This window comes from Sorex araneus, chromosome 2 (genome assembly GCF_027595985.1).
Source record: "Sorex araneus isolate mSorAra2 chromosome 2, mSorAra2.pri, whole genome shotgun sequence".
NCBI classification, from domain to species: Eukaryota; Metazoa; Chordata; class Mammalia; order Eulipotyphla; family Soricidae; genus Sorex; species Sorex araneus.
The window spans coordinates 266,271,484-266,297,149 of NC_073303.1; the positions used below are offsets into that span (position 1 = coordinate 266,271,484).

General features: G+C 55.7%; 1 protein-coding gene across 1 annotated transcript in view; it reads left to right on the top strand.

Annotated features, from left to right (window-relative positions):
- The window catches only part of RSRC1 (arginine and serine rich coiled-coil 1), a 249,302-nt gene that overhangs the window by 101,132 nt on the left and 122,504 nt on the right, over positions 1–25,666 (top strand). The window contains exon 5 of the mRNA XM_055128339.1: positions 21,265–21,301. Coding sequence (XP_054984314.1) covers positions 21,265–21,301 — 37 coding nt within the window. The remainder of the gene's footprint in view (positions 1–21,264; positions 21,302–25,666) is intronic.

The following is a 25,666-nucleotide window of genomic DNA, read 5'->3' on the forward strand; positions in this document are numbered from 1 at the left end:
TCGATCAGGCTCATGAATGGTCTTTCTTCTAGTCTATAGCAAGTTCTTTATTTATTTTGCATTTTGGGTCACACCTGGCGATGCTCAGGGGTTCCTCCTGACTCTGCACTCAGGAATTACTTCTGGCGGTGCTCGGGGGACCCTATGGGATGCTGGGGATAGAATCCGGGCTGGCCGCGTGCAGGGTAGACGCCCTCCCCGCCCTCCCCGCTGGGCTATCGCTCCGCCTTGCCCATTTATGTCTTCACTGTGCTTTGAGGAAGCCTCATTATCACCAAAGCCCCAAATGCCGAGTTTTTATTTTTATTTTAGGTTTGGGCCTCGTCCCTTTAGTCTTTCATGTGAAGACCAAAATCAGCTCATCAAGATCCACCAGAAACCATTTGTTACTTGACTGAAAGTGTTGCATTTATACTTGTGAGTCACGTTTTACTGTCCATGTCCATGAACATGGTAAACCTTTTCCTTTCCTTGGGACTTTGAGACAGAAACCAGCTTTTTCCTCCGACAGAGATCTTGCATTTACTTTAACACAAGCCTCTCGGTGGGGTGGCTGGAGAGTGCAGGGTTCATGCCGCCCTCGCACCCGCAGTGCCGGTGCAGTGACCCGGCCCCGGGCATGGTCCTTGAGCACTGAGGGGTCACCCCCGGGCATGGAGCAGGAATGGCCCCTGAGCACTGCAGCTGAGAGCCCCCTACAAAGACGTGCCCAAAAAAAGATTTTTCCCCCCTTAGCTGCCTTCTCTGTTAATCGTTCTTACTGCTGGCATCTTTGTCCTGTTTCAAATGTAGGTGGAGGTTCTGCAGATACTTGACCATTGCGTGAGATTTTGCTTTCGAGTTTGGGGATGTAGCATTTCTCTCCATCTGGTCCTCGCCAGGGAAGATGTTTCTAGAAATACTTCACATTTGATTCCCCCCTACTTAACACCATGGCATTTGTCACAGGCGTTCCCTATTCCAACCCCAGCCCCACCGCCATGTGGCCTTCCCGCCACCACTGTCCTATTTTCCCAGCCACCCCTCATACCTGCCCCCAGCCGGCCCACAGTCATTTACTTGATGCTGCTTGTTACCACTCATGGCTAAGGGGATGATCAGAAATACTCCCGTGAAAGAGTATTTGTGGGAATTGTTGAGTCTCACCAGGGGGCAGTAGGTCCTTGTCTGCGGGGTGACTAAGCCGTTGTTGCTAGTTGGGCTTCTGCGTTCACGTGTGAGTGTGTGTTTGGTTAGCTGGCGTCTGCGTCACTCCCCGTCCAGTCTGCCGTGCTCCTGCCGCCATGTTGCGGTATGTGGAATCTGGAGATGTGGCCTCGTGCCCAGAAAGTCCGGAATCCTGAGCTGGGCAGTATGGTGACGTGGGGGCTGGGGTTGGGTGCGGCTGCCTGAGGCTGTAGGCGGCCCCTCCCGGGATTGCCCGAGTCTCAGCGGGACGGGGTGTCAGAGAGGGTTAACTGTGAGTCTCGAACGGTGCTAGAGGAGCTTGTGTGGCGGTGGCGGGGGCACCTCCACATCTGATTTTTATCAAAAGAGGTTGTCAACTGAAGTTGCTCACAGTTCTTTCGCTCTTAATCTAGGAATGCAGTGCGTAGTAGTAATTAATTTTTATCATTGATTTTTTTCCCCCCTTATATTCCTGGGCTGGAGCGATAGCACAGCAGGTAGGGCCTTTACCTTGCACGAGGCCAGCCCGGGTTCGATTCCTCCGTCCCTCTCAGCCCAGCAAGCTACCGAGAGTATCCCACCTGCACGGTAGAGCCTGGCAAGCTCCCCGTGGCGTATTCGATATGCCAAAAACAGTAACAACAAGACTCACAATGGAGACATTACTGGTGCCTGCTCAAGGAAGTCGATGAACAACGGGATGACAGTGCTACAGTGCTGTATTCCTGAGATGAACTCCGTATGGCCATAAGTCTTTTGGTGTGAAATAGCTAGATTTAGTTGGCTTGTTTGTTGATGTTTAATATTTGTAAATTCCCGAGTGCTGTTTACTTACTTTTCCTTCTTGCTTTCTCCTTGTCCCGTCTTGTGCAGGGAGACAGGACCCGCCTTGTAGGAAGTAACAGGGAACTTGGGCCACACACACGTGCCCCGGGCAACCGCATGGTTCCCTCCCCGCTCTGCTGGGAACCTAAAATAAGACACTGAAAATTGGAGCCCACATAAAAATTAAGATCTTTTGTAAATACAGAGGTGATTGGTTTATTATTCTCGAAAAATGGTTAAATAGGGTTGAATTTAATAATTTCTATTATTAAATTTGTTTAATAATAGAATAACTGTTACTCTGTAACTGTTATAAACTAGCAGTTTATAACAACAGTTTATAGAATAACTGTTTATTCTAAGATAAATAACTTTATTCTAAATAAAATAAAATAACTGTTTATTCTAAAGTAACTGCTTATTCTATAATAAACATAATCTGTGTGCCGCCGGGTGTTTCCATGGAGAGCTTCCTAACTGCTTCCCCAGGTTCCCTTTACCTGTAAGTGAATGATTTAGAAGGTTTAGATTTGATTTTTTTTAAAGTTTCCATCTGGAAACAACTTGAGTGCCGAAGAATAAATGAATGGCTAAAGAAACGATGGTATATCTACACAATGGAATATTACGCAGCTGTAGGGAAGGATGAGGTCATGACATTTGCTATAGATGGATGGACAGGGAGAGTATCATGCTGAGTGAATGAGTCGGAAGGAGAGGGAAGGTGTGGAATGCCTGCACCCATGTCTGGGCTCTGTCTGTAATGAGACTGATGCCCCGGGTACACGGGGCCGGGAGATGGTCCGTGGTGGAAGCTCACACAGGAGTGTGCGGGGGAGGCAGGCAGATAGGACAGAGAAAGAGCTAACAGGACGGTAGTAGTTGAAATGATCGTGTTGGCCAGGCACTGAGTGAGAGCAGGTGCAGGGATGTACGGATGACCTTTCAGTATCCGTACTGCAGACCACGGCGCCCAAGGAGAGAGGGGGAGGAGGGCTCCCGCTTCAGAGGCGGGCGGTGGGGGCGGCAGGGAACTGGGGACATGGGCAGTGGGAGACGGACACTGGCGAAGGGGTGGCTGTCAGAACATTGTGTGACTGACAACTTTGTAAATGTGTGTGTCACTGTGCTTCAATAAAAAAATTTTAGAAATTCAAACACAGTAAAAAATAACTAGGAGTTTTGTCTAGACACTGTGCCATTCCCATGGCCCGCCCATGAGATCTCTCAGGTTGTTCTAGATGCTGAAATCAGCCGGTGCTGGGGGCTGCTTTTCATTCTAGCCCTAGTGATGAGTTTGCAGGAGCATGCTGCTATGGCTTAGGTTTTTATTGTCGGGATTTCCTGTCTCGGCGTCTGTTCTCTTTGCCCCCTCCCTCCCTCCCAGGGTGCTGGGGGTTCCTCCCGAGGAGTGTTGGGGGGGACCCCACGGGGTGCTGGCGAGCTCCCTGCCCGCTCTCCTCTGTTCCTGGCCCCTCAGCTTTTCTTTCCTGGTTGGACATTTGTCTCTTTCCTGTATGGTTTGTGTTTTTCCTTATGGAAAGGAATGGTCGAGTGTAACCAGCATACAGAAAGCTGCATTTGCGAGTGTACAGTTTGATTTGATTTCTGATGCACCCGTGAGAACACGCCCCCCCCCCCCCCCCCGCCAGTCAGTGTGGTGAGCGGGACCCTGTTACTCCGGCGGGCCAGGCACCTGCTGCCAGCCCTCCCCAGGCCCACCCCACAGCCCCCCCACCCCCAGGCCCACCCCACAGCCCCCCACCCCCAGGCCCACCCCACAGCCCCCCCACCCCCAGGCCCACCCCACAGCCCCCCCACCCCCAGGCCCACCCCACAGCCCCCCGTTCCCCAGGCCCACCCCACAGCCCCCCACCCCCAGGCCCACCCCACAGCCCCCCCACCCCCAGGCCCACCCCACAGCCCCCGTTCCCCAGGCGCCCCGCGTCTGCATGCTCTAGGCTCCGTCAGCGTCAGCAGACAGCTGGTTCCTTTTCTCCTGTCTCCTTTCGCTCAGCTGAAGGAATCTGATTCCTCCAAGTCGTCCCCACACCGTTTCCTCTTATTGCTGAGTGATGCTCTGCCACATGTTTGCGGACGTTGCCCCGTGTCTGCGGGTGTGTGTCCAGTTGTGCTGTGTGTGTGAGCAGCTTCCCAGACATCCGCGCTGGCCGTTCAGGCTGATGGCAGCTTTGGCAGCTGGGAGGCCGCAGAGATCACCCACGTATGAGCCCCGTGTGGCCACAAGCCCCTAGTCATTTACCTATCTGTATTCTATTTTGTGTCTGTTTATATTCCTCAGTAGAGAGATTAGCAGATGAGGGAATAATACCGGGTTGTCGCTCTCTCCTTAAGTGAACTTTGGAGGTTGGTCTTTCGTGGAACTGGTTCGTCCTCCCTGGGTGTTGAGCCTACTCATAAGCCCTCTTCTTGCTTGACATCTCCAGGATCTGTCATGATGTCAGCTTCTATTCTTGGTATCGATAATTTGTGTCTTCTCTCCTCCCCCCTCCCGTTTGTCTGGCTAGAAGTTCATCAATTTTATTGATTCTTTTTTTTTTCCCCCTCAAAGACCTAGCTTTTAGTTTGATTGATTTTTTTTAACTCTAGTTTTTTAGTTTTCTGCTCCTGTTTCTTTCCACTTGAATGGTAATACTTTCTTTCTCCTATGCTAAATCAAGTATTTTTACACATACATATAGACTTCTTGGTATCTGTGTACTTATAAATCCCCCTTGTGTATTCGAGACGCCTTTCTGTGCTCCCTCGGGCTGAGGACTCTGCAGCCAGATGCCAGCACCCAGACGTTCCGTGTGCTAGGTCACATTTTCATTCTCATGCAGCGCGAGTGATTGCCAGTGGAACTTTGATTTATTCTTTAATCGTGAGTTCTTTTAAAGTGTTGCAATCAGACTAAAAATGCTTGAGTTTTTTTTAGATATCCTAATTCATTTCTAATTTACTTTTATTCTGTCAAGTAAGTCTTCTTTTCATGAACGTCTTGTGAAGATTGTGTCCTGCTCTTTCGTAGGTGTCAGAGGGGGTGAGTCGGTGGTGTAAGAGTGTGCAATCCTGTCTGTTACGTCCTTTTTTCAGTTTTCTCTTTGCTTGTTCTGTCACAGATCGAAAGTCACGGGCTGTCACACGTGGCCCTCCGTGTCCTCGCTGTCTGCACAGAGACGCTCTCGGGGTCGCTGCGTTGTTTGGAGCCACACCCAGCCGTGCTCGGGGTCCCGGGCGGCCTTACCTGCTGCCTCCCGACCCCCACAACTAGTGGGAGGCTTCCGCTGGGGCCTGGTTTCCATGGCGACAGCCGGCTCCTCCCTGTGTGGGCCCCCACTGCGCTGGTCCTCGAAGACAGTCACGTGCCGGGAGGCGGGAGCTGGTGGCCCCCGAGCCAGAGTTTCCGTCTCTTTCCGGAACGTCTCCGCTCTCCCCTGCAGGCCGGCCGACAGCTGCTTCCTGCCGCTGGATTTCCCAGCTCCCCTTCCTTCCCTCCCTCGTGCCACCCTCGGCGGTGAGGGCATGGCACCCATGCTGAGCCTTGACTCCTCTGGGTGCTACCGGGGCCGGGGAGGTGGGCAGCTCTCAAGCCGAAAAGGTGGTGGTGGGCCCGCACCCAGCAGGCATGGTGCTTGCCACTCAGTGCTCTGACAGGAGATCTAGACTGGGCCCAGCGAGTGCAGGCCCAGTGAGTGCAACCCCCTCCTCGATCACACACGTGGGTTCTGGTGCCACTCGCCTTCCTGGGGCAGGTCTCGGGCCAGAGGCCCTGAGCGTGCAGGGGACGCCCCTCCCCACCCAGCCCTGTGCTGTTCTTCGGCCCAGCTGACTTGGTTGTCAGCATTATTACTTCCTGTAGACCGGCCGCAGTTATGTCAAGGTCACGGAGTTTCTTCTCGTAGTTTCATTGTTGCCGTTTTGAGGCGGGCACCGGGGGTGGGCGCTCAGGTCTCTGCCTGCCAGTCACCAGGGCCCGTCCTTGGCAGAAGTTCAAATAGTATTTGAATTTATGCCAGTGATCCCTTTGACTCACAAAGCGAGTCAGGCTTGGTTTTTTTCCTTTTTGTCTTATCCTACAGATAGCCAATTACGCGGTGCCATCAAAGGGGTCTTCTCTCTCGACGGCGTCCTGTCAATACCTCGCTGCAGAGTGAAAATTCATTTCTAACGTGGGTGATTTTCCTGGTCTTCGCATTGATTTTCAGACTATAGATATTATCAGCGTATGGTCGGGTAATCTCAGTATGATTATTGCGGTTGATTTTGCAGGATTTGTAGATTTTTTTTTTACTTGAGAACCGGAAATCCGCTTCTACCCACCGTGTTTTCTGTCTCAAGACATCCGAGTTGTGTCTTTTCTTGCCATCTGTGTGTTGGCTTCCCTTAAGTCTTTCTTTTCTTTTTTCTGGCTTATGAACAAGCTTGGGTCGTTGAATCTTCTTTTGTTTTTGTCACACCTGGTGGTGCTCAGGGCTTAGTCCTGGCCTGGGCTCAGGATCACTCCCGGCGGGGCTTGGGGGCCCATGTGGGGTTTCGAACCCGGGCCCGCTTGGGCCAGGCCAGCTCCCCGCCTGCCACTCCACCACTCCAGCCCCTGATGGCTCGAACTTGAGTTTTCTTCCTTCCCTACTAAAGACACTTAACCCTGTATTTCTTTTCCCGGCTAGCACTGCTTCTCCCCGCCAGGCCTGGGGCTGGCCCCCCGCTCCCGCCGTCCCGCCCGCTCGGCTGCCGTGCGGGGTCTGTGTGGCCCCCACGTACCTTTCCTTCCCAGGGCGCCCCTGGGGTGGGGGGTGGGTTGGCGGCTGGTCAGCCCGTGCGGTGGGGACAGGGGATGCAGACACGGCCGCCTGTGAGTCCCCCCGAGTCTGCGCCCCGACCCCAGCCAGGAGTGGGGCAGGTTCCCCCCCCCACCCCGCTTCGGCCCACCCTCCTGTTCTCTCCTGCCAGCACCTGCCGCTGGCTCACCCCGTGGGCCGGGCTGCCTGGCAAGCTGGCCCGGGGCCGGCAGGGAGGCACGGGACCGTCTCTCCTGCAGGTGCAACGGGGGCGTTGAAGGGCCCTTGTGGCTTTTCATGTGGTGCCGCCGCCAGGCCGCCTCGTGACGCCGCTTCCTGCCGTCTCACCTGCCAGGCTCTGCCCCACCATCCGTCCCCGCGGCACTGTTGCTGGGAACAGCCTTTATCTCAACACCGCGCCAAACTGTCTTTCACAGAGACACTGTTGACACGACATCGTCTCGATATTAACGTTCTCATTTGGGTTCGTTGCTGGTACTTTAAGAGTGAACGAAGCTCCTGGAGGTGCGAGTCACTGACCCCAGCCGCTGGCCTCACCCGCATCACACGGCCGCTAGCTTTGGAGCTGCCGGGGGCTGCGTTGTTGGTGGTGTGCCACGCTCAGCAGTGCTCGGGCTTCTTCTGGGCTCCCGACGGTGCTCGGGGGGCCCGAGGGTGCCTGGCTGGAACCCGCCCCGCGCGCACAGCCGCCTCCCTGCCCTTCCCCCTGTGGAGCCAGCACACTGCAGGGCGTCTGTGGTGGGCATCTCCCGCCGCCGTGCACTCTCCGTCTCAGGCTCGCATGTGGGGGCCCAGGTGGCGTTTGGGAGGGGTTTGATTCCGTGCCGCGCTGGAGGGCGGCATGCGGCTGGGCCCTCAGCAGGGCGGGGCCAGACTCACACCTGTGTAACGCGGGTGTTTCTCTTTCCTGCCTTGTGGGTCCCACATGGGGCGGGGGAGACGGCTCACAGGGCGGGAGAGTCTGCTTTGCCTGCTCATGCCCAGCTTCTGTCCTGGCACCGTGATCCGCCCCCGCAACCGCTGGGTATTGCCTAGCAGGGCCCCAGCCACCGCAGGTGTGATTCCTGACACAGTGCTCAGAGGAGCGGGTGGTGCCAGGGATTGAACCGGGCCCAGCTGCGTGCGAGGAGCTGCTCTCCCTGCACCGGCCCCTGGGTCTCTCTGGCCCACAGTCTCATCTCTCAGGAGTTAGTCCCCGAAGCTCCTCACTTGTTCCGTTACCGAGAGGACTTGAGACTGAGGATACAGCAGAACAAGGAACCAGCGTGTTGCTTGGCGCCGGGGGTGACCTGGGAACCCGTGAGCGGAAGCCGGTGCTGAATAGTTACTCTCAGGAGCGCCAGTTCAGAGATGCTCCGGCCAGAGTGACAGGTTGTCCTCAGGAGGGTGACGGCTGGACACGCCCTGGCCCTCGTGTCTGAGAGTGTCAGAGGAGTGCTCAGCACTGGCGCCCGGCTCAGACGGGGGTCGGCCGACTTGCTCGCAGTGGCTGTAATTCAAGGGCCGTGTTTGGGGGGACGGAGGGTCCCGTCAGACAGGGTCCCCGAAGCAGAACCCAGGACCCCGGGGCGCTTGGCCCCTCTCCCTGCCCTATGCGAGGGCTGACCCCACTCCCCGCCCGCCGGGGTCTGAGGAGGGGAGAGGTGTGCGAGGAGGGAAGGGTCAGACGCTCCTGCCCGCTGTGTCCACAGACTCGGGCTCGCCCTGGTGTCCACACTGTCCGGGCCCTCCTGTGTGGCGTCAGGCTCCGGGACGGTCTCGGGCCGGGGCCTGGCCCGCAGTACCTGGAAACAGAACATTCTCTCTCGTCACCACCGTTTGATAATATCAGTTTACCGTTTTATATGGGACTTGCAGGGGGGCTGCATAACTTGCAGTTGACTCAGGACTATCAAATGCAGACTGCGAGTTAATTTCGTAATGATACCTTCCGCTTCTTAGACGCTGTTCAGAAGTCCAGATACTGATAATAGCCAGTTCAGCCTGGTGCTGTGAGGCCTTCGGAGTCCCTCCTGACTCCGTCGTTTGCCCTCATAGATTTTCGCCCTCCCGTTTCTCACTCACGGTCAGGACTCTCCCCTCCACGGCTTTGATTCTCTGTCCCCTTCCTGGTGTGAGCGGGTCAGACTCGCCGTGCGTCTGGAGGAGGGGGTTCGAGGCCCGTCCCGGGTTAAGGGGATTATCCTCCGAGACGGCTGAATGCGCTGAGTCGCCCGAACTTCTCACGACGCCGCGGCCACACGTGGGAACAGCCTTGCTGCCTTTCAGGGCCCTGGGTACAATACGCACAATTTTCTCATTAATGGTGTTTGGAGAACTTTAAACATTTGTGTACTTTTGAGTTAAGGGGGAAAAAAAAATCCAAGTTTACCCCTGATAATTAAGGGATTATGAAAGGGATTAAAGCCTTGGCTGGAGATTGTGATTTACATAGGAAATATATAGCTGTACTATTTCCCGAATTGAGGGGGTAGGTGGAGAAAGATTAATTGTTGCTGTCGCTAAATAGACCCGAATAATAAGCTGCGATTCCCCCGCAGATGGTCCCGCGGGCGGGCACGCCGGGCCCGGGCGAGGCGGCCAGCCGGGCGCGGGAGCAGCCGGGGAAGCCCCTGGCACCTGTTCCCACAGGTCTCGGTTTGAGGACAACGCGACTGTTAGTGTTCGGGGGGTTGGTTTGTTTGTTCAAAAGAAATACAGATTTTTTTAATATGTTTTTCAGTATTTTAGCAAAAACGATCAGGTAGATAACTTTGCTACTTGTGTTTACAAAACTACGTTAGGCTGTGGAACTTTGAACAAACCACTAAGAATACACTTGCCTCAAGCTCACGGGCATGATCTGGAAATGTTTTTCAAAAATTAGCCTACTTTAGGCACGTGTGTCACTCTCAGTGAATACGTGAAATTTTAAGTACTTGTTTCTCTTCAGAATAGAAGGGAGAGATCTCAGAAAGTCACGTGATTTGAGACAGGACGGTTGCTTAATATCAGTTCTTTTATGTGGAAGAACATTACATTTGCATAGAAGCATTTTAATAGAAAAATTTTCAGAGTGCACTCTGGTAATTTAGAAAATTAAACCGGTTTTGCACTTTTCTCCTATGCCTAAAAAAAAAAAAAAACAAAGACGGATTAAGGACCTAAAGGAATAGAGGAAGTGAATGGACACTGATGTTTCAAAATATTTCATTTTGCCTAAAAGCAAGTACCGGCAGTTAAATGCCCATAAAGGGATTTCTTCCTTAAGCCCCGTGGATTTTTCCCCCGCACAACTTTTTGTGTGAGTCAGAAATGAAAACCATTCATCTAGTGCCCCAAAGAAGGGCCTTATTGAATGGAATAACAGTGTAATGTAGCATTGAAGGCAGGATTGAAAGTGATTATCTTGTTAACTCTTGACAGGCTCCGCCAGCTTGAAATGGAACGGCAGGCTTGATTTGCAAATGAATTAGAGCTTTTTCATTTTGTGCCAGGATCATCTTTTTATATTCTGATATGACAGATGCTATGTTCCCGGCTTTTGTTTTTCTTCAATTTTATACTTGCAAATAAAAAACAAAAGATTATGATAGTCATTTTATTTGCATCTTTTCTCTGGGAGTTTATTCTTTGTGTGGAAATTTTTAATCTTATATTTATAAAAAAAATTAAGGCTACTATTGTTTTTGTCAGAGTAAAATTTGATTAAGTATAGTAGTAATTGGATGAAAGAAAAAAGTGTATTGGCTCCCAAACTCTAGAAAATTACAAATCGGGTATTGTGTTTAGTAAAAACAAACTTTGGCTTATTTTAATAAAATTCTACTTTGGGGGATATGGGTGGACTTTTCCCATAGTTTTAAACCTGAAGAGAAGTTTCTAGAACAGTACAGTTTCCCACCCGCCCCACTCCCGTTTCTGCATCTTGCCTCTTTAGTCTTCTTCCCGCTACCTTCTTACACACACACACACACACACACACACACACACACACACACACACACATGCATGCACACGCACGCGCACACACGCACTTATGCACATTTCTCCTAAACCTAAGAAGAGTACCTTAGAACCAGTGTTCCTTGTTACCACTAAGTATTTTATTGCACAAATCAAAAACTAAAAGACACTCTCTTCCATAAATGGGAGTAGAGGGCGTTAGGTGCTGGGAATGTGAGGAAGAGAGAGCACAAGCCCTCAGTTCTGTGTTCTCCGATCCTCTCTGTTAGGAGGAACAGCGCGTATTATTGTTTCTGTTTCTGCCTGATCTCAGTGACAGAGATATCTGTTGATGGTAATGAACATTTCAGTGCCATCTAGTGCATTGTTCAGCTCGTCACTGACCTCCTCACCCAGAGCCTTGTGGACCTAGTTCAGGGAGTTTTTACTATTGATGGGTTGACAGAGTCAGAACTTGGATGTTCCGTTTCATATTAAATGTTCAGAGCGGTAGTTGAGGGTCATCTGCAGCCTTATGCTCATCCTCCATCTGGAAAACTACACACACACACACACACACACACACACACACACACACTTTCTTATGAAGAATCTCTTGAGTGTCTCCTAGTTACTGCTTAAGGATTAAGTCCCTGGTGTTCTGGAAGTCTCTGGTCATCTCTTTGTAAACAGTTCCATTTGGTTCTGCCAGTGAGAGGCAGCTTCCTCAGAGGGGCTGGGGAGGAAGCCCGGTGTCCGGTGCAGGCCTGGCAGCGTCCAGCCCAGAGTGTGGCCGCGGGGACCCCATGCTGCGTGGGAGCCCTGAGCCACCCGGTGTGAGTGACAGAGGGATCCAGTGCCCATCCTGCCGCTGTGGCCGCCCGCCCGGGCATCCGTGCGAGGCCTGTCCTCAGAACGACCGACCGTCACGTCCTTATGACGCAGGTGCACTGGTCCGCTGAGACGCTCCGGAGTCACGGGCGGGGCAGGTGCTGGTCAGTCAGCGGTCCCCGAGGTGGGAGGCAGCGGGAGGCCCTGCGGGAGGCTGGTCCCGGGAGCAGACAGGCCGCTGGCCCTCGCGCAGACCCTGCCCGGGGCTGCCTCGTGTTTGCTCGTGTAGGAGCTTTTCTGAGGTAGGGTGACTGACGTGTGGCTCACCTTCCCCTGGTGGGGAGAGCTAAGTGTCTCCTGCAGGGGAGAGTCAGGTCACGCTGCAGGGGAGGGTTGGGTCACCCTACAGGGGAGAGTTGGGTCACCCTACAGGGGAGAGTCAGGTCACCCTACAGGGGAGAGTCAGGTCACCCTACACGGGAGAGTCGGGTCACCCTGCAGGGGAGAGGTAGGTCACCCTACAAGGGAGAGTTGGGTCACCCTACAGGGGAGAGGTAGGTCACCCTACAGGGGAGAATTGGGTCACCCTACAGGGGAGAGTTGGGTCACCCTACAGGAGAGTTAAGTGACCTACAGGGGAGAGGTAGGTCACCCTGCAGGAGAGTTGGGTCACCCTGCAGAAGAGAGTTAAGTGACCCTACAGGGGAGAGTCAGGTCACCCTACAGGGGAGAGTCAGGTAACCCTATAGGGGAGTCAGGTCACCCTAAAGGAGAGTCAGGTCACCCTGCAGGGGAGAGTCAGGTCACCATACAGGGGCGAGCTAAGCGTTCCCTACAAGCCTTTCTCTAACGGAGGGAGTTGCGTGTGCCCTCCCTGCCCTTCTCTGGCGGGAGAGCGAGGGTCCCCTCCCTGCCTTCAACGGGATGCTTCAGCGAACTCTGCTGACTTGGCCGCTTTCCAGTGGGTGCTGGTGAGACCAGCCGGCTCCAGGGAGGCGGCCCCTGCGCAGGAGGAAAGACAGTTCCGCGACGTCACTCTCTGCACAGTGCTCGTGCCTGGCGGAGTGCTGCCATCTCGGTAACACTGTCACGTTGCGGAGTTTTCCGTTAGCAGCGGTGCCTGTAACGCCGGCCTTGAGTGCAGGTCGGGCTCAGCCAGGGAGTCCGCAGCCCTGCCCTGGCGGTGGACGCTCCGACTCCCCGAGGACGGGGCAGTGCTCCGGGCAGCCACTCTCGCTGGCCCATGTTTGTGGTTTCCTATCACTCTGCTTGATAAAAATTCAGTGCCCGTGAAACTGATTATTCAGTGTTATGCTAAATTATCTTTAATTAATGAAGAAAAGGCCATTTTTCTCCAGTGCCTGGGAACGTTTCCTTCTGATTATGCCCAGGTTAGTCGTTAGATGAAATATGATTAACATTTCTCTCTCTCTCTGTCACTCCTCCCCTTTGACACTCTCATTTCATAAAGACTTGGATTAATGTCACGGAAGACTGGATTTCTGTCTTTTCTGATTGCTCCTGTAGTTGTTATGTTAGCATTTTATTTTGATTTGTGGTAATCTTTTTACAAATTCAGTATTTTTTTTTCACAGATGGCTAAGAAAAATTTCTCTCTTTTTTTTTTGTATGTCCTATGAGTAGAATAAAAGCAGATAGAAGTTCTCCACTTTTAAATTTAATCCCACGTGGTTTCTCATGCATTTTCCTTCTTTCCCTTGTATCTGCCCTTTGCAGTTTGGGGTCTGAGCCCCTTTAATATTGTTAATGATTCCTGAAATAATCTCGGTAATAAGAAATTGGAAAGCCCATCTCCTTCCGGTCACCCAGCCTTATTTCCTGAAGTTGCAGGACTCTGTGCAGTGACCGATTACAGGCGGAATCTAAATGAGCTAAGATAGGAGACAGTGAATCCCATGAAGGGTCACAAAGTACCGGCTTCATTGGGTAGAAGGCAAAAACCGGCCGTCTTATACAGAACTAGAAAGAACAGTCTCTCCGATCTTCCATTAGCAAAATCCAGAATGTAACGGAGCCCTCCCTGCCTCCCCGGGGTTGTGTGGTGTCGAGCTGTGTGGAGGCGGCAAACCCCAGCCCGGATCCTCTGGCAGCCGACTCCCTGGGTGCCCCGGGTTTGTGCTGAGGGGTAGGGGGCGGGTGTTTGCTTTCCTCATCGGGAGCACGACCCACACTTGTCACCAGCCCAGTGAGAAGCAGAATTCAGAACGAGGTTCTCACAGACCTGTGAAATAATAATAATAACAATAATAATAATAATGATGATGATGTTGATAATATCACTGTAGAAGAGGGACCTGAGTTGGGGCCCATTATAAATAAAACTTTTTAGCATTAATCTTTGGAATGAGTTGAATTTTGTTGTGAGGGTTCGCCTTCTACTTAGTTGGAGTTGAGTTACTGTTCGCTGCTATTAATAGTCATCGTGATTTGCAGTTCATTTTAGATGTCACTGCTTGAAAGCGGTTTCTGATGTGGCTCGGAACTGTGAGATCCCGATCGCTAACCTTGGGAGTGTGGGTTTGTTTCCGCGTGGCCTTGGCTCTCCGAAGGCCCCTGTGAGGCCTTTAGAGGCAGTTTTGAAACTCCCCCGGAATCTCCCCTTGGCGTTTGTCCTTGAGCTCTCCCCGGCGGGTCACTGCCTGCCTTTCCTCGGCGGCCACTGTCTGTGCTGTCGGCCTTTTCCCGGTGCCCGTGGCAGAGTTCGGAAACAGTACTGGACCTGCCGATGGAGCCAGGAAACAGGCACAAAAGGTGCCGGGAGCGAGCGACTGAGCCCCCGCCCGCCCTCTCGCCCTGGAAGCTTCGCCCAGAGCACTGTTTGCCGTGTCATTCTTGCTCGACTTTTAAAAAGACGTCCCGACGCGCCTCTGCAGAGCTGTTCAGTGCAGCGGAAGGTCGAGGGCGTTTCTGAGAGCACTTTCAGGCCTGGCCCTTCCCTGTGAGAAGCTGCAGTGACACATCTGGGGCGGCTGAGGCCCTCCGGTGCCCAGCTGTGGCCTGAATGCCGCCCCGAGTACACACGGGGGCCGAGCACACACCTGGGTACACACTGGGGCCAAGCACACACCCACGTACACACTGGGGCCGAGCACACACCCGAGTACACACTGGGGCCAAGTACACGCCCGGGTACACACTGGGGCCAAGTACACGCCCGGGTGCACACGGGGGCTGAGCACACACCCGAGTACACACGCACCCAGCCCAGTCTCTCCCCCATGCCAGACCTTAGACCTCTGTGAATTCTCCGTGCAGCTGTTGTGCATCTGCTTTCCTCTCAGAAGCACGCGCCTGGGCGCTGTTGACAGAGCACTTTGTCTTGGACTCCCCCGTAGGAACCGCGGCAGCACGAGTGGCGGGACTCATCTACGCCCAGGGCGACCACGCCGAAGGGGCTGGCTGTGGCCGTCCTCCCGTACTGGCCTCCTGCGTGGCTCAGTGTTCAAATCCACTTTCCCTTCTCTGGGCTGTCCTGCGGCAGCTGCAGGCGCTCGGGGCTGGCCGCCGCCGTCGTAGGCCTGTCCCTGACCGGCTCTGAAGGCTCCGCTCGGGACACGTGCGTGCGTGGTTCACACGGAGTGCTGCCGCCTCAGAGCAGCAGGTGTTGGCACTGAAAACAACACGGTTCAGGTGTGACCTACGATATCTATGGACATCACACGTCATGACGTGTCATCATCATCATCATCATCATCATCATCATCATCATCTTCCCGTTGATCGTTGAATTTCTCCAGTGGTCCCAGTACCGTCTCCATTCGTCCTAGCCCTGAGGTTTTAGCAGCCTCTCTCTACTCGTCCTTCCCAACAGTGCCGCATTGGAGGCTCTTTCAGGGTCAGGGGAATGAGACCCAGCTTATTACTGGTTTTGGCATATGAACACGCCACGGGGAGCTTGCGAGGCTCTTCCATATGGACAGGAAACTCTTGGGTTCTTCCAGAGGGAGAAGTAGGCTATAAGATGTTGCTTCCAGGAGCTTGGTTTTCAGTCTCTGGATGTTGGCCGTGGGTGGGATTACACGGCTCCGGGGTCAGTCCCTGGGTGTGACCGCCAAGCTACTGGAAAATTGGGAATCTGGACAGAAGAGGCCCAGTCCCAATCCGAGCAGGTTTGGAGGTCTCAGCCCCGGGTTCCACACACCTGGGGTCCTCTGCCAGTTCCTTCATGCGTGAGGCTCATCCGAACGTGTGGAGAGGAGCCTTGAGCATGGCTGTGGCTGGGTTCCAGAGGTCTTCGGCCGCGGGAGCTCTGCTCGGGGCGGGGAGGGAAGCTGGAGGGGCCCCAGGGAAGACAGCCAGGTGCGCAGGCAAGAGACTCTCTGCATGACGTGTCCCTAGATAGGACTTGTCTTCACCTGTCGACAGACGTGAATACCTGTTGAGCTTAGGGCCCCCAGGCGCTCAGGCCCCTTCCTTCCCAGGCCACTGTCCTGCTCATCTGGGGTCATCGACCTTTCCCGGTTTCCTCCTGGGAAGGTTGGTCTCGTGGTACAAGAGCTGGGCTCGGCTGCTCTGCTCTCTGGGCGGCCCTGCAGGTGCTGTGGGGGCAGCGGAGACCCCTCCTGGGCGGCTGGGGGCAGAGGCCTCCCGAGGGGGTGCCCCGCCCTCTGCGGCCTCCCGGTCCTGAGCAAAGTCCCGGCTGTTGCGGGCGCCAGGCCCTGTGAGGAAGGTGGGTGACCACGTCACGTGCCCCAGACACCGCCTTCGGCCTGCCGTTGGGGAAAGCAGTTGTTCCTCGGGTCCCGGCTGCGCTGGAGGCCGGCCGGGCATCCCTGGCCGTGCCAGGCCCGTGGTCTCACGCTCGCAGGGCCGCTCGGTGCAGGGGCCTGAGCCCTGGTGGACGATGCCCCGCACAGCCCCTCCCTGCCGGAGCTCCCTGCACCCCGGGGCGGGAGTCACTTGAGCGGGTCATTAGGTGGGGGTGGACGCGTGGCGGCAGCCACACGCGATCGTTACTGCGGAGACTCTAGAAGGGCAATGCCATTGACCCGGTACCCACAGAGCTGACCCACGCCTGCCCTGAGGGCCGCTGGGGGCCGCTGTGGAGAGGCTGGGACTCTCAGGGGCCGGGGGTGGGCGGCCAGGCCGTGCTGGGCCGGGGGGGCGTCAGCTCGGGCCCGGGGGTGAGACTGTATTTCTTCTCGGCAGCACTGCCAGGGCACGTGGCTTGGTGGTCCCTTGAGCCCCCTGCCCAGGGCGCCTGCTCAGGGCCTGCCCGAGGCCTTGCCCCAACACCAGCGGGCTCTGAGCTGAGGTGCACGGAGTGGCTGAGGCAGCCCAGGGGGCACCAGGGGTCTGTGGTCTTCAGAGGGGCCGGAAGAGACCGTGGTTGAAGGGACAGACCTGAGTGGCTGCGGGCACATGTCAGAATCCTGGGGTGGCCGTGCACGGGCCTGTTTGGGGAATTATAGCCAGACGCTGCGGTCGTCCCGCAGGTGGACACCTCACTCTGGGTGACCTCAGGACACCCCGTTCGGGAGGCGAGTGCTGGGGGGTCGGAGCCCGGAGGAGCCTGGAGCTTGGGGAGAGCAGCCTGCACTGCCGCCCCCGTGCCCACTGCCCCGGGTCTCCCACGCCCGCACGCGGGGGCCAGGGTTCGCTCTGCTAGCGTGGGTCAGCGCGGGCGGGGGCTTGGAGGGCAGAGGTGGGCCCGCCAGAGGCTTGCGGCCTTGGGGGCAGGGCGGGGCTGGAGGGGTGCAGACAGCAGCTGGGGGGCCTCGGCGGGTACCTCGCGGGGTCAGGGCTCTGGCCTGGCTGCAGAACGGCCCCGAGGGCTCTCCTCACAGTGCTGCATCGGGAGTAACGGGCTTTCCCGGGAAGGTCGGGCTCGGCGTAGAAGCAGAGAAGTGGGAGAAACATGAAACTCCTTGTCCTGGCTGGGAAGACAGTCCAGCAAGCAAAGTCGTTCCCTGCGTGTGGGAGCCTAGGCCTGGTGCCACCTAGTCCCCAGCACCACTGGGAATGATCCCTGAGCACCTCCGGGCCCAGAGCTGTGGCTATGTCAGTATGTACATGTGTGTATGTATATGTAAACAAATATATAAAAATATATAGCACTGTAGCACTGTCATCCCATTGTTCATTGATTTGCTCGAGCGGGCACCAGTAACATCTCCATTGTGAGACTTCTTGTTACTGTTCTTGGCATATCGAATACGCCACGGGGAGCTTTCCAGGCTCTGCCGTGCGGGCGGGATACTCTTTGCCAGGCTCTCCAAGAGGGGCGGAGGAATCGAACCGGGTCGGCCGTGTGCAAGGCAAAGTCCTCCCCGCTGTGCTATCACTCCAGCCATCCAAAACATATATATGTTTATATATTTCTATAATAATGTATCAATATATTAATTGTATACATTTGCATATAGGATTCTATCTTTCTCTCTGTATATATCTATTTTAGCTGCATTGCCGAATAATGAGAGGCCTGTCTCGTCGGGGGGCGGAGCACTCCTGGGGGCAGCACTCCTGGGGGAGCACTCCTGGTGCTTCCTCAGCAGGGGGAGGGAGCCCCCGCATGTTTTCAGAGTGAAAGGAGCTGGTCCCCGTCGCTGGGCTCCTCCCTCAGACCAGCGTCTCGGCCCTGGGTGTGTGTGCGGGGGGGGGGGGGGGAGGGGCGCAACTTTCTGTTGCTTCACTTCATGTAAGCCCATTCCTGGGGCCGGGAGGGCCTCGGTGATGTGCGGGGATCGTGGTGGATCCTGTAAGTCTGAGCACCCCGCTACAGACTGCCCGGAATGCGTTGGTCACTCGGAGGGGTTCTGGCCCCGTCCGGGTCTGTTCTGGGGAGACGCGGCCTCGGAGTCCGGCCTGTGTTCTGGGGAGTCTCCGAGGTCGGAGCCCGCAGCACCGAGGGCCTCTCCCCTCTCCATCTTGCTGCCGGACACGGTCCCCTTGGCTGGTCAGAGACCGGACACTGGCCTGGCGGGGGCGTGCGGGACGGCCCGGTGGCGGGTCCGGGGGCAGGCCCGCCCCTCGCGCCCTGGGCCACGCCAGCACGAGGCTCTGGGCTGCCTCGACTACAAATTGGATGAACAACCCGTGACACTTTTTCAATATTATTACATTAAACCAAGTGGATTTTGATTGATAACCTAATATTCAACTAATGCAAAACATCAATCATGGCGAGTATATTAATTATTTAATATTGCAGTCTAATTCAGAAATCGATGTCCCGCGTGAGGGGAAGGGAAGCTCGGGGTTCCCAGAAGATTTAAGACAGGGAATGATTAAAAAAGGACCTGCTGTATGCCTGTGTGTTAGCTCGATACAAATCTTTATTCATTTGCCAATAATCTCTTCCCATTTTCCACTTCAGGACCATTTTATCAGTTCTGAGGCCTGTAATTGAATTAAGTCTGCTTTCAGCACCGGGCAGGAGCCGTCGCACAGATATTGATGAAGTCGTGACAGGGACAGCCCAGGAGACAGACCGCTAAAGAGGTCAGGCCTGGTGCCGCTCCTGCAGGACGCGTCTCGGGCTCTGCTCGGTGGGGCCGCGGGGGCGGGGGCCGTCTCGTCTCGTTCCGGTGGCATGGTGGCAGCTGTGCTCAGGGCGCCTCGTGCTGGCTTTCCCCGGCGGCCGTGGTCGTGGCCCCGCAGAGGCCCCTCACGTCAGACCCCGCCGGGCCCGGGCCTCCCGCCTGCCCGCCTGCCTGTCGCTGACATCGCCGCCTCGGCCTTGCCAGGGACTCGTGCTCACGGCCCTCGACTGAGCCTCCGGGAGGACTCCCGGAGCGGCCCTGCCCGGGCGCCCTGGAGGAGGCGTGTCTAGACCTGTCATGCATGTCAGGCTCCGCAGGCCGCGCGGATGGAAGTGAAAGCTCGAATCCTTGGGTGCTGAGAGGACGCTGTCCTGGTTGCACGCGCATGGGGCGTGCCTCGACGGTAGCTCTCCTGAAAATTGCCGCCCACGTTTTCTTTCCATTCTGGCCCCCCCGATGATATGCATGTGGACGTACTCCCCCCCGGGGGAGCCCTCTCCGGGCCGCTTTGCGTATCTCTTGTAAATGACATGTGTTTGTTCCTTACGCAACCTGACCGTCACCTTTGGCACTTTAATCCCCATCATCGGGGGTGAGCGTTCTTTCCCGGTTGCTGTTGGCTTGGACGGCAGTGGTCGCCGGCTTCGCTGCCAGCCTTGGCCTGCTTAGTCTTGTTCTCTGAGTCTCTCTGTGTCTCTGTCTCTCTCCCCCTCCCCCTCCCTCCCCTTGCCTCCTTGCTCCCCCCCTTGGTTTTGGGGCCACACCTGGTGGTGCTCAGGGCTCGCTCCTGGCTCAGCTCTCAGGGGTCCCTCCTAGCGGGACTCAGGGAACCATGTGTGATGCCAGGAATCAAACCCAGGTTGGCCGGGTGCCAGGCCTGTGCCCGTGTGCCGCACCATCGCTGCAGCCCGGGGGTCTGTTTCTCCTCCTTCTGCCTCGCACTCCTGGTGACTTTGGTGAATCCCGGGTTGGCAGCCCCTAAGCTCCAGCCCTCCCTGGCCAGCACCCGAGATTCCGCGGCAGGCTTCCCCGCGGCGGCATGCACACTCGCCCCCGGGTCAGCTGGTCAGCTTGGCCAGCACCCTCAGGATGGCCCTCCCTGACGACCGCCGGCCTGCTGGGCCGCGGGTGTCCCAGCTCCGGCCCTCGCTCCGGCCCTCGCTCCGTCTGGAACTCGGGCGCCAACCCCAAGGCCCGCGGATTTCCCCCGGGCCCGGGAGGGGGAGCCGGGTCCTGCAGAGGGAGGGCCGTGTGGCGGGCTGCTCCCCAGGGGCGTCGGCCTCTGCGCAGCCTCCCGTGGAGGCCGGTTCAGTTTGGTGCCGCCCCGCACCGGAATAGAATTCCAGGCTGCAAGCTCAGGGGTCCTTCCCTGCAGCGAGCGCAGCCTGGCAGAGTGAGAGAATCGTGACCTCGTTTGATTCTAATGAACAAACACGGACTGAGCTCAGGGGACAGGATCCAGGCGGTCATGTCTGACCAGACAAGTCCTTGGCCGGTCTCTGCCCGCGCACGGCTGCAGGCCCTTAGCCCACCGGCCTCTGTCCCCGGGAAGAGCAAGAAAGGAAACACTTTAACAGACATATTTGATTTTGAATTTGGCGGGACTATTTTAATAGTGTTTTTACTGATTACATGAGTTTTAGCCTGATTTTTAGTGTCCGCTAAGTTAACAAAATTGATATCTAATTTAAAAAAATTATACATCCAGATATGATGTATTAGTTTTGTGCATATTCTTAATATAAAAAGGGTACACTGTTGGAAGGATTTTGTGTGAGACATTTGCAGGAAATGTCATTTGTAGACTTTACATATGCTTAGAATCATTATATTTGAATGTTTTTATAATAAACATTGGGAAAAATTAATGCAAACACTTTGAAGTAGATATTAATATATACTATCTATCGAAGTCGATATTATGTAACTGCCAGAACAATAATATACAAGTTTAAACTTATTTTTAAACTTATTTCACTGACTTTGAAATTCGGAAACGTTCATGAACCTGAATTTTAGTAGTCACTTAAAAATAATTGAGCAGTTTTCTTTTTCTGGAAGTTGCTATAAACTTAAGATCAGTGCTGCTACAATTAGGTAAAGATACATGGGGAACTTAGAAGGATTTATCAAATACATTTGAGGTAAACATAAATTACTGCAGACAAGGATTTTAACAACTATTTAGAACTTTTATTCTTCTGTTTTAGGGAATCTGGAAGCATCAAAGCTGGATTAGAACATCTGGTAAGTTCTAATTTTCTCTTGAACATTTGCATCCTCTTTGATATCTGCATTCTAAATGAACACTTTTGAATGAGCTTTGAATACCTTGTATTGAGAAAGTCAACCATTTCCCAACGGGTCAGCCTACTGTTATTATGTGAAGACACTCACATTTTCATTCATCTTATCGTTTCAAGGGAATTGAAATTTTTTTTTTAAGATTACTTTTTTATTTTTTGATGTAGAGATGAAATGAAAGAGATGACATTCCTTGGATTGATGATTGCTTTAATTATAAACAAAAATTGTTTGGTGTCGAATTTTTGGCATATCTTGATCTGACAAAAACAAGCTAGTGTTTTAGGAACAACACAATCAAATATTGCATGCATAAATACGGTATGTGTTAGCAATTTAGCAGCTTTGAAAGATGCACACGGTCTCGTTTTTCCTGATGTCTTTGCTTTATGAATAATGCAGTGATTGAAACTACATCCAGTTTTAGAATATCAAATAATTGAGATGCACAATTTTTGATTTAAGTAAACATTCTTAAAGCACAGGAAAATTAAAACTGACTTAACATTAAAATCTGTCCATTGATAAAAAAAATTGGGAAAAGTGTACTATTACAGACATTTCAAAATTTATTGAGCTTGGCACATTGTGTGTTCATTACAACACTGAGTAGTTCATTTAAACAGACTTCATTATAAAGTCAAGCCCTGGTTTCTGGTCAAATCCAAATGTTGAATAATTAATGGCCGAGATTCTTTTGTAAATATAATCTGAGTACTTTTTAAATGCAGGGCTTCCTGGTGTATCATCTTGTAGCTTTGTTAACTGGTGATGTGCTTTTGTCCTGCCCACGGAAGCCCTCGGAGACACCAGGGCGCTTCCTCGGGCCTGCGAGTAGGTGGAGAGTCGGAGGGGATTTTTGCTCTTTCTCCTCTCGGTAGTTACGGGAAACGAAGGGAGCTAGCCTTTGCAGGCCGGCCTTAAATCCACGGAGTAATTACCAGACGGCCAGGATTAATCGTGATATTATAATTCTTGTTTATAGTCTCTGTAAATCAGGTTTAAAAATTTAAGCTATATATTTTAGCCCCCGTCTGTCTTAGAAATGAGTAAGCAGCAAGATTAGTCTTATCACTGCAGACTCTTCCCCGCGCCCCTGCGTGGTGCGTCCTGGTGGGGCGTCTCGGACAGCGGCGGGAGGCGTCCTAGCGGGCCTGCTGCCCGAGCTGCTGCTCTCCTGCAAATCATTTCTCGGGAGGGGTGTGCACTGGGCTGTGATGGGAGAGGGGCGTGTGCCCGGGGGGCGTGTGCCGGCCGTGGGCTGTGCGCCTGTGGCTGGCCTCAGTGTGTGTGTCCTGATTTCTACACTCGGTGCCGAGATCTCATTTTCTGCGGCCGTTTACCTCGCTTGCACTCGAGGTTCTCCGCACCGCTTCCTAACGGGGTCCGGGGCCGTCCCAGAGCTCCCCGAAGCAGGCGGCCGCCCCCGCCTCACCGTCCCCCAGCACATCCCCCTGTTGGTGACTCTGCAGACCCTCTGGTGAGACGTCACCTCCAGGCAGTTCAGCTGCAGGGACTCCAGGCCTACCCTGGGCGTAGCTGCCTGTAGTGGCCGCCTGGTCACTGCCCGGCCACTGCCCCTCTCTGCTCATGACCCTTGAACGTCTCCTTTTGATCTGGGCTGGGTGCTGCAAATCCGTTTCCAGGTGCACGTTTTGGAGGGGAGGGTGCCAGGGTCAGCACGGCAGGGGTGGGGGGTGAAGGGCTGCAGGGCAGAGATGCTGACCCTGACCTATGAGACTGACCCACAGCTCGGTGGGTAAGCGCATGACGCCACGGTACACCCCTGCACGCGCGCGCTGCCTTTCCCGCCAGGAGTGCTCGGTGCCGAGGGGGTCTTCAGGAGGCCTGAACAGGTCAGTGGTTCAGCGGCACGTTGACGCGCCACTGCCGGTCTGGTCTCTCTCCCGCCGAGCACCCGTCCAGCGAGCACAGCCCTTGTTGGAATTGCTGCTGTGGCCGCAGGCAGCTTGAAGTGCAGCCTCCGATGGGCGGGTGACTAATCGGTGACCAAGGGGGCCGGAGAGAGAGCACAGTGGGCAGGGCGCTCGCCTGCATGCCGCCAGCCCAGGTCCAATCCCTGGCACTACATATGGTCCCCCAGTACGGCCAGGAGTGAGCCCCGAGCACAACTGTGTGTGGCCCCAACAACACTCCCCCCCATAGTACTCCTACTTGTCACTGTCATCCCGCTGTTCATGGATTTGCTCGAGCGGGCACCAGTCACATCTCCACTGTGAGACTTGTTGTGACTGTATTTGGCATATCCAGTACGCCACGGGGAGCTTGCCGGGCTCTGCCTCACGGGCTCAATACTCTCGGTAGCTTGCTGGGCTCTCCGAGAGGGGCGGAGGAATCGAACCCGGGTCGACCGCCTGCAAGGCTAACGCCCTCCCTGCTGTGCTGTCGTTCCAGCACCCCCCCCCCCATAGTACGACAAAGCCTCTGGCCACGGGAACAGACTATTCGTGTTTACTTGGGGCCCCCCAGCAGTGCTCAGTGCCTGCTCCTGCCTCTGTGCTCAGAGGCCGGCCCTGGTGGGGCTCGGGGGGCCGTGCAGGGCCGGGAGCAGACCCGGGTCAGCCACGCGCCAAGCGAGTCGCAGGGCCCATGTCCGTCGTCGCAGCTGTCGGCCGCCCGGAGCAGCTTGGAAACGCCATGTCCGAGGGTAGTGGCGGCCAGCAGGCGGCGACTCCTCAGACGGGCAGCGTCGCTCTGGGCCTCCTCTGCTGGCCACTGCCCCCGAGTGTCGGGCGTGTCCCGGCCCTCCCCGGGCTCTCCCAGCGCTGGCTCCCCTCCCCCCCAGCACCCCCTCTCAGAGGAACTTCTGGGTCAGTTCCGGGGGCAGCGCTCAGCCCTAGCGGTCAGTGGTGCTGGCCCGGCTCTTGTGGGAGCCCCGGGCCCTCCGGGGGTGGGGGGGGGCGGGCGGGGCTCGCGGCTGTTGTCAGGGGTGGGGAGGGTGTGTGGAATCCTTACCCCACAGAGCATTGACGGTGGAAGGTGCCGGAAGTCAGTGTCGCTGGAGCTGGAGCCCAGCGTCCCTCCGAGCCCCGACCGCCCCGCATGGCCAGGGGGTCCCGCTGCTGGTGCAGTGTTGGTCCCATGACGCCAGGAGCCCGCACAGGGACGTGGGCCCGTCGGGGATGGTCAGTGGAGGCTGCTGGACCCGGCCCGGAAGCAGACCTTGGCGCCTGGCGGCCGGGAGCCTCGAACCCCTCGCGTGGCCAGTTGTCCAGTTTCCCCCCGAGCTTGGTTCTCCATGCGACCAGGGGCTGGACGCCGGGGCTAACGCTGTAGTACGTTGTTGGGCTTCAGGTGTGACGCGACACGTGACAGACGTCCACTCCCTGGGGGCCCCCAGGGTACCGAGGGTCTCAGTGTCCGGCTCACAGCAGGGGTGACTTCCTGTCTCTGGCTGGGTCGTCGGTCGTGGAAGGACCCGGAGTGGAACCCGCATCACACACGCGTGCCGTGTGCAGGCCGGAAGCCGCTTCATTAGCAGCTCGCCTACGTGCCGGTGTCCGGAGCTGAGTTCCTGCCCACCGCTGGACGCTTCTCCCCGTGCCCTGTGGGGGCAGAGACCCAACAGTGCAGCTCCAGCACCCGCGCCCGGCCCGAGTGTGAGCACGGGGAGTCCCTGCCCCTGCCCGGGGCCTGGGGAACACACGTGTGGGAGGAAGAGGTGCCCCCAGCTGTCTCGTCCCCCGCATCTGACCACACCTCTTTTGCTTCAGCGTCCCGCCCCGTGTGGGAGGAAACGCCCTTGACGTTTGTCCAGACGGCATGGCGATGCAGTGACCTCCGCCCGTGCTGGGTCGCTTGTGCCCTGACTCCCTCGCTCCGTGGGGCGCCTTGCCCTGCTGCCCACCCGGCAGCCCTGCTCCTCCAGCCTTGCCCTTCGCTCCTTCGCGTCAGTGTGTCTCTGAGGTTTGGGGCAGAGACAGCCAAGGCTGCCCGCAGTGACCCCGCGTGCTGCTGCCCCTCTGGGCCCGTGGGGGCGGCCGGCAGGGCCTCCTATGGCCTCACCGGGGTCGCCGCGGCTTCTCGGCTTCTCGCTGCCCGCCCTGGCCAGCGCTCGCCCTCTGCCGCCGGCCAGGTGTGCCCGATGCTCGCCGAGCACTGTGCGTGGGGCCTCCTGTCCGCCCCTGAGCAGCCCAACCCTGTCCCTCAGGACTTCGGGATCTCATCTCGGCTCAGTGTCGACCCCCACATGCACACGCGTGTTCCACGTAGCTCAGTCCCGGGCGTGGGCGAAGTCCCGGCATGTCCTGGGGTCTCCCCTCGGCCTCCCCGGACACCGCAGACCCG